We start from the raw sequence: 13,617 nt of genomic DNA on the forward strand, positions 1-13,617 counted from the left end.
CTTTCACCCGTGTAATTAAACCTGAGTCATGTGTGTATAAATTTAGAAGCCCCTCCATTTGTCTGCATATTTAATGGCAGCCGATTCACGGTGAGTCAGAGGTGTGGTGGTGCTGGACGAGGTGGTGGGACATTTCTCAGAGTCACAGCTGGTCAGGGGCTTTTATTTTTATGCACCCAGCTGTCCTGGAGGAGCCGGCCGCCCCACCCCCATCGTCCACACCCCGGCATGAGGAGGATGGGAGTGGATTTGGAGTGGATTTTGGGTGGGTGGGGTTGTGAGGGTTATTGATGTCCAGCATTTAGGCTGTGGGGGCGGAGGTATTCCGCCAATCACTTTTTTATGGATCCACACCCAGGCCACTTGGTCTTCTTTGCATTGTTTGGATGAATGGGGGGCTTTTGTCAGTCTGTGCCACAAAGTTACTCAAGTAGAATAAGCATATTGGTCGGGTCTGGATCGATACTGGCTGTAAATATCAGCTGCTCTCTGCCTCTGATGTGGTCAGTTTTCCAGATTGTATCCGTCCAATCACATGCTCAGAATGTTTTTCACATAAGATGCATATCTCTGCACACATGCAGAGTTTTGAACAACAGGTGCTTTGGAGCGCGAACTTGCAGAGGATCCTGCATACTGTCCACAACTCCATATTCACAGACCGGGTTTCAATCTGTCAGGGGTCTCCTCGGGCCATGGAGACGCTGAGGAAGGTTCCTGGCACATTCAAACATTTTCTGTGAATAATATATTTTACTTAAAGCTCTGGACAGTGCTAAGAAAAGTCCTTATTTCTTGATCATTCTTCATCATGACATTTTCACAACCAATGACTGTCCTAATTGTGTCAGACTGTGTTCAGAGTCTCACTCCGGGTCCCTTTCCAAGCTGGTAAAATACCAGGATGTGTGAAGTTTAGACTTTTATGCATTGCTCCCTACCAATAAAAAAAAAGAGAGAGAGAGAGAAGATTAGGGTTTTTTAGGTGGACATTTGGCTCCAGAGGAAATAGTTTCATTTTTAGTTTCTTTAACAGGGAGAGTGCTCATTGATTTTAATAAAGAACTGTAAAGGAGGAGTTAGCATAGAAAGCTATGTTTCATCTGTTGTCGCTGGCCAGATGTTAACACATTTTTGGGCGCCTTTTTATCTATCTGAGTGTGTATTTATTGCGATGTTGATCTTTGAGTTGTAGTTTTTAAATACTGTTTTATCATGTTGTATTTTTAAACATTATTTGCACTCAGTGGTCCTTTTTTGGAGGGTCAAAGAAGTGATTTTAAAGATGATGATTTTCTCCCACGTACTGGGTTTATCTTCACAAAGCTGTGTGGAATTAGACTTACTAGTTTGGTTCAGTATGTCAAGACTCACTGAGGAAGACACGTGTGCCTATAGGCACTGCTGTATTTTTATTATGTATTAGCTCATATTTATTAAAGGCGTTTTATTCTTAACCATCCACAGGATGGATCCTCTTTTAAAGATAAGATCCAATAAGACATTTGAAAGGATTCACCTTTTTGATAAGTGGATCTTCATTCAGATTTAAAAAAATGGAACTGAATTTTATTTAGATTTATTTTTGGGCAGGCATAATTTTTGTTTTTCAACCAGAGCAAATTTAAACTTAAACGTTGTTTGCACATCCAATCCTGTATTTCCGACCAGGTACGGGATAGCAGGTTCTGTAAAGGACAAAGCAGGATTAATGCTCCAAAACTCCTTTTTTTTTTTTTTTTTTTAATTGTGTGCAGCTGAAGACTTTCAGACTTGTTGACAGCAGCTGTTTGGTTCTCTAGTTTCTGTCTTTAGTTGTTAATAATTGGAGCTGCCCTCAGTCATACGAGTCGCATCTGGAATCCTTTTAATTGAAAGTTTTTTCCCCTTGAACCGTCCGTCACTGCGTCCACCTGTTGATTCTCGGCCGTGAAGTATCGAGTAACCACACAGTGTCGTCGGTTGTAGAACGTTTGGAGTTGACCCTCGACCCGGAAAGTTTCACTTAGCGCCGTGATAGAGAGGGGATTATATTCTTCTTAGGTTCTCGATTTCACGTACAAGCACCTCCACTGCCGGCAGTTCAAAGTGATGATTAAAATTGAATTTAAAGACTTGAGCTCAGAGCTGAGTCACACTGATTCTAATATCATGTTCGGACCAAAGAATAAGCGTCTTCAGACAGTGTCAAATTCAGCAATTCTTCCGTGATTAACTAAACTGTTAACTGCCGTGCAGCATGAATGCATAAAGACTAGTCAGACTAGTGAATTTGATACACACATTATATCAAGCTATATATTTTAGTAATAAAACAAATAATCATGGAATATTGGCAGTTCTGAAACTTGTCTTTTCAGAGTCCTGCATCTCATTTGGGGGGGAAAAACGTGCTAAATTATATTAAATCACTTAAACCTTTTACAATTAAATGAAGCAGTTTGTGTTCTTATTTTCACAGTTTGGGCCATTATTCCTGTCCTTTTTATGATAACATTGTACTCACCAAAGTAAATACTGAGATATGTGAACACAATAACATCAACATGCATTTTTGCACTATGCATCCTTGGTTATGGAATCATTTACAAGATACATTTTTATTGGGAAACACAGCCTTCATTTCAGGCTTTCAAACACCAAAACATGTTACATGAAGAATGAAAATAGTCATGCACTCTCTTTAATGCCTCTCAGGTCTCACTGTGCTATATGTGAATGTTGTAATTTAATTCTGTGTTTTTATGGGATATGTGGTCACTACTTTACGCTGCCATTTCGACCAGGTCTCTCTCGTATTTAAGAATGTATCTCAAGTGACTTCTGGTTAAAAAAAGCTTATGAAAATAAATACAAAATCTGTCAGGTCAAGAAACACGAGCAGTCAGATGATCACACACATAAACAAGCCAACAGTTTATCCAGATTATATATACCACTTTATTTGGAAGTGAGCCCTCCTGAACTGTCAGTATTAATTCCTCATTACACAGGAACACTGTAAACACAAAATTACAGTATGTACAATAGGTCAAAGTAGAAGCAGGAACTTTGGGTCCTACTTTTACCTGGCGCCTTCCTTTTCTCTTTCAAATAAGTTTGTGTAACCTGCAGGTTTGTTTACAACCTGACTGATCTTCTTTTTGTGTTGCTGTGTTCCCAGATCTCAGCAGTTAACTTGGTTAATGTTATTATTGCTGACAGGAATTATAGACAAAACTACTAAAATGAAACCCAAGTTGAAGCATTTAGCCTAAATCTGCTCTTTGGAGCCGAGCAACAAGCTATAAACACAACATTGACACTTTATCACATTATAAAGTTGATATGTTGAACTCGTTTGCAAACAGTAGCTAATTTAGACATCCAGCGGACGCAGAGCAAAATTAATTTAGGGTAATGCTTCTGTCCACCTGATGAATGTAAGTTCTTTTAGCTCAGTTTTTGGTCTCCACCAACTCATGAAGGACATGTCTCGCTCTTTCACTGCTAAATGCTCCACTGTGTTCATCAATTAGTTGCTAACTGTGTCTGTCTGCTGTTTGTACACTATCTACTCAGCACCAGTCGGTTTATTGGAGCTTTTTTGCTTAAAATAGCTGCCTGCTGTGTCTGAAACCAAGGTTAATGAGAGTGCTGAGACTCAACCCAAACAGTTTAACTCCTTAACAAGCAGCATCCAGTTAAATTCGTACTCGAGTCGACAAAATATAGACTTATTTAAAAGCAATTTAAAGATTCTGTCAGTGAAAATGTTTTCAAGATCCAAATATCACTCCAACAAAAGTTTTGTTTTTTTTTTTTGTTTTTTTTTTTTTTGTTTTGTAACAGGAGTGCGTACAAGACAGGGCAGAAAAAATAAATAAATTACCATGTTTGTGCTGCTATAAATTTGGTGCATTATTACTTTGACTAAATTTGACTTTGTATTAGTAAAGTCGAAAGAGCTCTCTTTTTCAGAAGAGACCAGGGTCATGTCTGTAAAGGAGTCAAGAACAGGAACCATTTTATTTTGGGTGCGTCATTTTCAGGCTTGTACACACACAAGTGGTGCTTGTTGCTGACCAAAACATCAAGCTGAAAGACGCTAAATCGCTCCATAGAGCCGAGGGGAACTGCAGAGTCGGATGATAATTCTCTGAGCTATGTGCAACACCTTTCACATTACACGTAATCATTTCATCCTTTTAAGGTGTTATTTCTGTTCCCGAGTTTCTTGAGACTAACAATCAATAATAATCAACATCCTTGTTTTAGCTGCTGTCACACAGTCCTGCTTGTTCCACTTCCTCCTCCTCCGCCATTTCTGCCTTTTTGTGTATAAATTCCTCGCTGGAATCCACTTCCCAGAATAGCAGGGGAGCATCTGCGTCCCTGCCCGACTCCAGAGGGGGCTGAGAGCGAGAGTCCGTCTGTCTGCTCCCAAAAACCCCCTCGCCCTCAGCCCCGGAGGTCTGGAGAGTCGATCTGAAGGAATGACAGAGATCTGACCCGAGTTCACGACCTGATCCTGCAGCTTTCACTGCCTTCTGCTTTAGCTTTCAGGCCCCGATCACACCAAAACTTAATTCTGGGCTGTAATGCTGATAATTTGTGAAGAAAATGATAGATGTGCAGCCCTGTGGCTTTGTTATTCAGCAGTATTCATCATTAGATCCTTTCAGATAGAGTTGGGGGTAGGTCGGGGATGCCAGAATTTACTGCCGAGCCTGTTGTCTGTAAAATACAATGAAACATCTGTGATGGGAGGTGCCAGCGTGATAACCCCGATGATACACTTGCCCACATCCAGGTCTCTAGTTTAACTGCACAAGGGACCGCCTCGTCAGATCCGGTACTGGAGTTTGAAATGGAAATGTTTCACCCCCCAATTTATCAAGTTCAGGACTCGATATTGTTTAAAAAAAAGTTCAATACTGGTGTAAATATGTTTTAGTACAGTTCTGAAAATTTTCGATGAATTTGTTCATTCAACTTAACAAGCCAAACCTCTCAAACACAGCAGCGGTTAAAGGATAGGTTCACATAGGTTCAAGTCTATCTAACCGGGTATCCGCAGGTTTTGGAAAGTCTTAAAAGCTAAAAGCACTGGATTTAGTTTCCTCAAAAAAGTCCTTAGATGGTATTAAAAGGTCTTAAATTTAATTTACAAAAGTCTCGAATATTTTCTCTTGCCTGCTGTAAGCAGTAATGTTAATTCTAAGAAGTTTCTGTATGTGCTTGCGGGCTGTCAGAGGACGTTACATCTATAAACTAAAAGTGGGATTGTTGCGGCAGCGGATTGTGCTGCAGGAGGCTGCTCAATCCTTTTTCATTTAATATATTAATATAATTTAGAATTGTTGTTATATACTGCTGGCAAGTACTGAAATTTGTTTAATTAAACAATAAATCCTTCATGGCCTTATCGTCCCCACTGGTTTTTCCATCATACTTAAGCCAGTGAAACAAGTATTCAATTTAATTCTATGTGGTATTAAAATGTCTTAAATTTAACTTGGTGAAGCTGCGGAAACCCTGATCTAAATTAAACACTCACATGCCCGCTCTTTTTAGTACAAAGTGCTCCGTTTGTGTTAACCTGGACGCTGTTTCCTTGCTGAAGGAAGGGTCTGGAAATAACATAGTAATAAAGTGGGAATTTCATTAAAAATTGGAAGATTGATCAAAACTCAGACTGCCGAAGCCTCATTTTAGTTTCAGCTAAACTTTAGAAGTAATTTTTACACAGAATGAGTACGGTGGATTTTGTCACTTATTTTAGATTAGTTTTCTGTCGACTACGATGATTTATTGACTGATTGTTTCACCTCTAAAATTGGTAAAGTTATGACTTAAATCAGGGAATATCTGTGTAAAGACAAAGAATTTGCTGCAAGATTTTGGTCAGTTTTCACTATCAAGTCCTAGTCAAGTTAGTACCTCGTATTAATGCTCAAATTTTCAATAATTCAAGCAGTTATGGAAGCTGAAATCTTACCTTCATGTTAGCAAAAGTGTTGAGATAAATAACTTAACTGATAATCCACGTTTAATGCCAACGGTTATTTAGGTAGTTGACCGTTTCTGTTGCTAAAATAACTTTTTCACCTCAAAGTTATCAAAATAACCCTTTGTCCTTGTGCTGATGTTTTTGGAGAAGCTATTTCCAGTGCAGATGTCTGTTAAAAATCACCCTTTAGGTGATGAAAATAGTGGTGTGCAGATAAACCGGTCGTGCCCTCCTCTCAGATACAGAAATGTGGTCAGGTCACTTCGACAAGCCAGAGTAAAAATCACCAAAAATAACTAATAACTGAGTTAAAATGTCATCTTGAAATGAAATGTCAGCGCAGAGAGCCAGTACTGTCCAAACACACTGGTGTATTGGTCAGATGGGTGATTTCTATACAGAAAAATCGATCTGAAGGGAAACATGCAGGAAAGGAGAGTGCAGGGGGTGACTGAGTGGCAGATATTTTGATTAGAAATTAATAGACGGAGCTGTGAGGGGAAAAATCCCTTCGAATAGCCCAGAGCTCAGTTTTTAATCACACATATTGATGTGAAATGTTCTGCAACCTCCGGGTCGATGATGTAACCAGCACACTTAACCTGACGGTGACGCAACAGCCCTATTTCATATCCTAACAGTCTGTTTTTCTCTCTCAAAGACAACCGTCATCCTCAATCATAATACTCCTGTTAGAGGAAAAACATCTTGTGAGGTCTAAATTTCAGACTGATGTCTTTGAATGGCTCCTGAAGTCATCAGAACGTACTTAATACAGACAGGATCACGTAAACACCCAAATCCAGTTAGATAATTAGACTTAAATGCTCTGCTCTTTGCTGCTCATCACTTTCTTTTAAACCGCTGCTCTCCTCCACAGGTGAACGTCTACGTGCTGGGAAGAACCTTCCTCGTACTGGCCCGAGAACTGTGCATCAACGCCCCGGCTATAGGTACAGACTTCACTTACCTTCACCTTGTTCTACTGGATTCACAATGCGAGACTTTGTTGAATTAAATGTTCTAAATTGTGAATCAGCTCTTGTCAAGCACCATTTGGCAGATGTCTTTTATGTAGATAAATAATTGTTAAATAAGGCTGCAACTACCAATTATTTTATCAATTAACTGAGTGTCATTTAGTCTATATATATAGACTAAATGACAAACTATTGCCACAGTTTCCTAGAGTTCAAGGTGACGTCTTCAAATGTCTTGTCCGACCAACAGTCTAAAAACCAAAAGTATTGAATTTACAATGACAAAAACTTAAAAAAGCTGCGAATCTTCACATTTGTGAAGCTGGAACGAGAGGCACATTTGCTCCTTGGGCCCCTGTACTGTACCGGAGGCCCATTAAGTAATCCATCCATGGCTGCAAGAACCTCATGTTTTCATAAAACCAAGGTGTAGTTCACATTGTAGTAACCAGAGGGCGCTGCTGGCCCTCAAATCCCCACTCCCTCACCCTGGCACCATAATGATGTGACATCTGTGGATTCGATCACATTATAACCTTTATGTTTTATCATCAGGTGTATAAGCATTCTTGTACAGAAAACATCTGGTCATCTTTAACAGCATCAAGCTGTTAACAGTTAAATTGTATTTTACAAAAGACACAACGTTTCTGAGGCTGTCTTCTGAAGTGCAAAACAACTTTTGTTTTTGACAAGATTTCTACTTTTTTTTGCATTTAGAATAACACTACATAAAGTTTGCTCCTTGTGTAATATTGCTGCTTACACTATAGTAACAACATCGTATATAGACTTGCAATTACACAATTTAAAGCAGTCCCTACTTGTTACAGTTGTGGAGCACAGCTTGATTACATAACCACAAATCGCCGTATTAATGTTGTTTCTACAGCAGCTGCAGCCCTTAAACACAGGCATCAGAGCAAATAACGTTAACCCAGTATTTAAATTAAAAAAATAACATTAAATTAAATAAGATAAAACAGCTCCTTGGCTTTTAAAATAGTCTCTCAAAGAACTAACCAGGCCATTTAGTGTGACATTAGTCAAGTGTCTTTAATGCTACATTACGTTGAAGGCTGGGAGGCGAGGATAAACCTAATTTTCCATCAGCAGTCCAGAGCAGCTTATGCGTAGAACACAAGCTCGGGGATCTGTCCTCCCTGTACTCCAGTCCCGTTGGTGCTGTCGGAGGAGCACTGGAATTGAAATGTCACCTTCCCACACTGCACCTCCGTCATGCCCTCCTGGCCAAAATAGCTCAATTCATTCCCGTCCAGCACGGCGCTCACGGTGTAGAACGCATCCTGCTCCACCTGAACAGGATGCTCAAACCACACCGGAAACGTACTGCTCGACCCATCCGACACAAACTTTGTCAGGGTCTGCGCCAGGGTCACCCCTTGTCTCTTCAGTTCGATTTTGACGCTGTACTCTGCTTTGCCGCCGCTCGACCCGTACAGCCCCAGACCAGCGATAAAGATCCTCTTGTCCACCGCAAACTGAATGCTGTCGCACCGGCCGCGGTAGCGCCACTGATTGCTCCGGTAGGCCGAGGACTGGAAGCGGTGGCATCTCTGAGGCGCCAAACCCTTCCTCGCAGTCAGAGGGAAGTCCAGTTTGGGCTTTTTAGCCGCAGTGTACCACAGGAACACATTGTGCGTCTCCTCCAGTGTCAGGATATCACATTGCGCCGCCCCGTTGGCAAACTCCTCCAGGCTCATGGTGGGGATGCGCACTAAGAACAGCGCCTTGCCAAGGACATCTCTTTTGTTGCGGGTTGTGGGCCCCAAACCTTGTCTCTTGCACTCTGCTGTGGCCCAGTTCATAACAGCCTCAAACACCACCACCTCCTTAGTGTTGAGCGTCTCCCGCCGCAGGATGATCTCCAGCGTCTGCAGGTCGATCTCACAGAAGCCCTCGGAGCACAGCGAGAGCTCGGCCTGAGCGTCGATCACCTCCCAGCAGCGCTGCGTCAGCTCGGGCTCCTCGAACAGGCGGCTCTGGGAGAGCAGCACACAGGCGTTCTTGGCCTCCAGGCTCGTTTCCAGGAAGGTGACGCAGGCCTTGGCCAGTGCAGGAACGATGTACTTTTTGGCAGCATACAGGGTGGCCAGCACCGTGTCTGCCTCCAGGTCAATCTCATCGCTGTACATGTACCTGAGAGACGGAAAAAAACTTTTAATCACTGTACTTGTACAGAAATGTAACTTACTGGCATTGTGGGAGAGACAGATCAACTATTTCTTTCTTATTATACCACATAATAAGACATGGAAGGAGGAACATTAGGAGCATGTTAACAGACTTTGTGTCTTGGAAAACTCTTGAAAGTGCTAATTTCTTCTTGTTTCTAGTCTAATTTCCACTGAATCAAATGTTCACAAAAAAGCAAAATGGAAATCTTTTTTTTTTTCTTCCTAAAGAGGATTATATGATGACTTAACACATTCTACCCTTTTCGCAAAAGTCTATGGTGCTGGCTAAGCCAGTGCTACTGAATGAGCAACAAAGGCAGGTTATTTATAACTACAAGTCTGTATATATTCCCCTCTAAGAAAGTTGTCAAGCTCTGGATGAGGAAAAGAAAAAAGTGTTTCTAGTTGGACAAAGAGCACTGAGAAAACCAGCAATTACAGAGCTCTGTGCTGCTGCCACTTCTCTCTGGCGCTCGCAGCATTTTGGCATTCACCTCTTCTAAGCATTGGATGAGTAATAATATGCTTTGAAGTGACACTGACTGCGCTTGTCATCTCTCCTTCTGGTTGGCTGTGTGAGGGATGGTGAGTGGCTTACTTCAGCAGAATTAGAAAAGCAGCAGGTTCCACATCTGGGATATGGATCTCAGACTCCTCCTCCGCCAGATCGCCGTAAAACATGGCACAGAAGACCGAGCTTCCCACGGCCAGCACATACTGGGAGGGCGGGAGAAGCAGACAGATGCGTCAGACACATGCAAGCAGAGTCACTCTTCTTTGCTAAGTTCAATAAAGGAGCAGGAGTAGTTCTTTTCAGTAGCGCTGCAGCAGAGACGCACACAACTTCTCTACTCATCTAACAGACATTTTAAATTTTACACACAAACATCGCTCCGCTTTGCCTTTTTTAAGAGTTTCTATTTTCTTGTAGAAAAAAAATCAAAGGTGAAATGTCTTTACCTTGTGTGCTGGAACCTTCTGCGATCCCCCCAAGGGGCCAACAATGAAGTGGACATCCGCCATCAGCTCATTGTTAAACATCAAGGCATTCCTAAAAGCAGAGCAGGTTTCATGAATAAGCCTCAATCAAGTATTGTATAACATCACGTCCTCCCACACTCTTTTTGCCTGGAGACACTGGTTATTTTCATAGATTTGGGGAGGGTACAGCAACAGAGGTAGGGCTGCAACTAATAATGATTTCCATTATTGATTAATCTACTGATTATTTTCTTGATTTAATTGTTTGGCCTATAAAACGTTTGTGGAGTGTGAGAAATGTCCATCACAAGTTTCCAGAGCCAGTGGTGACTTTTTCTAAAAAAAAAAAGTGTTGTTTTCTCCAATCAAGAGTGCAAAAACCAAAGATATTCAACTTACTATCATAAAAGACTAAGAAAACCATAAAATATTCACAAAACTTCCCTAGGTGATTTAATCAATTATCCAAATTGTTGCATATAAATCTTATTGTTGCAGCTTTAATACAGTAGGGCACGCAACCTCCAAATGTATGCTCTTATGCAGAACTTGAATATTAAGGGTAATGCAACTAAGTAAGTAGATGCTGCAGAAACAGTTTTCTCCCAAATAAAACACCACTAAAGAGTGAGACTGTGCTTATTTCCTTCTTTTATTACTATCATATTAATATAGGGAGTTCCAGTGGCTGTCATGTCCTGTCGTTATTTCATAATGACCTTTTTTTTTTTTTTAATGTATGGTCATTTATATCACCTGCAGGGACTTTAAAAGCGCATATACATGAGAAATGTACTAGTTTTCCAGCAGGTCGTGGCAGATGACTCGGTCCGGAGCGAGTTACCTCTCTCTCAGTGTGGGGTGGCTGCACTGCCAGCTGGGTGGATCTACGTTGTTGTTGGTGATGTTCTGCTGGGTGGTCGGGGTGGTCGCCGCGCTGCTGCTGCTGGCCTGGCTCACCTGCACCTCCTTGGTCTTCTCGGTGTCCGCTACCGTAGTGCCGTTGGACAGGTTGGTGTTGTTGGTGTTGGCGGCGGGGTACAACTCCGCAGCCATCTTCTCCTTCTGCGTCTGCTTCTGCTTGCTCGTCAGGGACAGAGTCAGGATCTCATAACATACCGGCAGCCTGCCCGGGAGCTTGCCGACCTTCTTGGACTTTTTCAGTGTTTCTGGAAGTAGTAGTAGATAAGTCAAACACCTCATGATCCGGCCATGATGGAGCGACCTGCAGTCTGCCGTTGGCATCGGCACAAGCAACCGATCTTAGTGTTATTATCCGGTGAACCGAATCGCTAGCGGGCTCTAAAAGACTGAACTGTACGGGGGTTTGCTCGGCGGAGAATTCAGCCTTTTCTGCGTGAAATTCGGCTCCTACGGCATCGACAACGAAGTTTACACGACAACAGCTAAATATCCGTCCAGGCCCGGTGGAGTCCTTCCAACTTCCGACAACAAGCACTCTTCCTCCGTTTCCCGGCGGTCACCTCATCTTCTCCGGACGGAGAAATGTCCGCGAAGCGTCGCTTGTTTTCCCTTTTTCAGCGAGTGGGTAATCCGGATAGTCACAGCTGGTATTCAAGTCCTTTTCTATTTTTTTTTTTCTCCCACCCTGCCTCTGCCGTTAATCCTCTCAGATATTTCTCCTTCTTTCTCCGAACCGTCTGTCGACCGAGACGAAGCCAGCTACGGTGTTCCGTTGCGGCCGCACACATCCGAGGTAAATAGGCATTTGTCGGGAGTTTCTAACGTCTGCTTCGCTTTTTCTGCCGTTTTTTTTTTTTTTTTTTTTCCCCCGTCGTGATCTCGTCGGAAGTGCTCGCTGAGGACCAATCGGATTCACGTACTGTGGTGACGTCAGGAGAGCCGAAGCGCCTCCCTCAGCAGCTCCGCAGAGTGCGTCACCGGACCCAACCGCTCCGCCTCCGTCCCGCTGATTAGACCCGGTTGTAAGATAATAATAATAAAAAATAAAAAAAACAATATAAAATTAAAAAGGTCATTTAAATTTGACCGTCCAGCCCGCCATAGTTATGAGACGAAATAAGCCCTAAACATAATAAACAAATACCAGTGAACTCGCAAACATTTCACCCTCAGAGTTACAGTCTGACACCACTCTGTGATGTGTGCTGGGATTTGTATGTCATTACAATTTATGTCAACCTAAAAAGGGGAAAAGTTTTATTCTGTGTATTAATAACAAGGTGGTGAGACTGTGTGGCTCACTAATGCAAACCAAAATCCATGCTTTATTCCTTCACACTGCCCTTAGACATTATATTATGTAAGGGATAATGTGCAGCAATAATGACCGGCTCGCTGTACGTTATCCCGCTTATTACACGGATGCTTATTAAAGAAATCAATAATTTGACACCAAATGTGATGATTTTTAAAATTTTTATTTTTTCTGCGGATTGATATGATTGGACTCGAGAGTCTCGAGACTCGAGAGTCTATGATCATTATTCATAGCAGCAGAATGCCGTAATTGACCAATCAGAATCGAGTATTCAACAAAGCTGTGTAATAACAAAACGATAATATCTAATGAGCATGTAAAGATTTTACATTATAAAAACCTATTTCAAACTACAAAAAGAGACGAGGTAGCTTTGTTTCATAAATTAAAATGTTCGTGAAGTTAGTTTTAGCTCTCTAGCTCTCAGTATATAAGATAAGAGAGAACTTTATTTATCCAGAGGGAAATTGTTGTGCAGCAGTACAAAGTAGGAAAGAGTGCAAATATAAAATATAAATAAACAGATATCCAAAATATACACAATGCCAAAAACATAAACAAGGTTAACGGTGAGGTTTCTTCTTGGTGAGTTGTGTATAGTTATGTATGAACAATATCAAATGTCAAGTACAGGTAAGTGTATATGGTTAAGCAGACATAAACATATAGCAATTATGTACAGGCAAGTAGATATGAAAATAAAATAACTTTACGGACTCGGCAGGTGTCGTGGGGGGGGGGGAACCCAAAGAATTCGTGGCGCAAGTTATTTAATTGTACTCCCTAATGAATATCGAGTGCGTTCAAAATAACATAGCGTTGACTAATTTGTGACACGTGTTTCAGGGATGTCAAAAAGAACACACTTTGTTTAACTGGAAAAATCCAAAATACATCCGCGTGTCTTCGGTTAAAATCAAAACTGCATTAAATCTGAGAGGCTCGTTTAGATTCCTCGTGGCCTGATGCTCTGATCAGTTTGCTGCTGTTGTGGCTGCTTTGGTCCGTTAGAGAGGATCACCTGGAGTGTTAGCGACAAGCTAGCAGCTGTGTTTTGGTATTGACGTTCCTACAAATACTGAACTCATATTAATACTGTGAGGTAATCACACTTATTTATTTATTTGGATTATGGCTGTAAATGTTGTCTGACATATTTACTACAACTTGAGAATTTAATTTCACTGAGGTTCAGTGGGTTTACACTGTTTACAGTTCAACAGC

General features: G+C 41.6%; 2 protein-coding genes across 4 annotated transcripts in view; one reads left to right on the forward strand and one right to left on the reverse strand.

Moving 5' to 3' along the window:
* brf1a (BRF1 RNA polymerase III transcription initiation factor subunit a) overlaps positions 1–13,617 on the forward strand; it is a 129,334-nt gene that overhangs the window by 21,786 nt on the left and 93,931 nt on the right. For all 3 annotated transcript variants that reach the window (XM_044166777.1, XM_044166778.1, XM_044166779.1), the window contains one exon: positions 6,873–6,945. In XM_044166777.1, the coding sequence (XP_044022712.1) occupies positions 6,873–6,945 (73 nt within the window). The remainder of the gene's footprint in view (positions 1–6,872; positions 6,946–13,617) is intronic.
* LOC122861829 (BTB/POZ domain-containing protein 6-B) lies at positions 7,492–11,950 on the reverse strand. Its single transcript, XM_044166789.1, has 4 exons — positions 10,996–11,950; positions 10,131–10,221; positions 9,769–9,887; positions 7,492–9,132 (listed from the first exon to the last, which is right to left on the reverse strand). Exons 1-4 carry the CDS (start codon positions 11,394–11,396, stop codon positions 8,100–8,102), a joined length of 1,644 nt encoding a protein of 547 aa, XP_044022724.1. The 5' UTR covers positions 11,397–11,950; the 3' UTR covers positions 7,492–8,099.

The sequence above is a fragment of the Siniperca chuatsi genome, linkage group LG15, assembly GCF_020085105.1.
Source record: "Siniperca chuatsi isolate FFG_IHB_CAS linkage group LG15, ASM2008510v1, whole genome shotgun sequence".
Taxonomy (NCBI): domain Eukaryota; kingdom Metazoa; phylum Chordata; class Actinopteri; order Centrarchiformes; family Sinipercidae; genus Siniperca; species Siniperca chuatsi.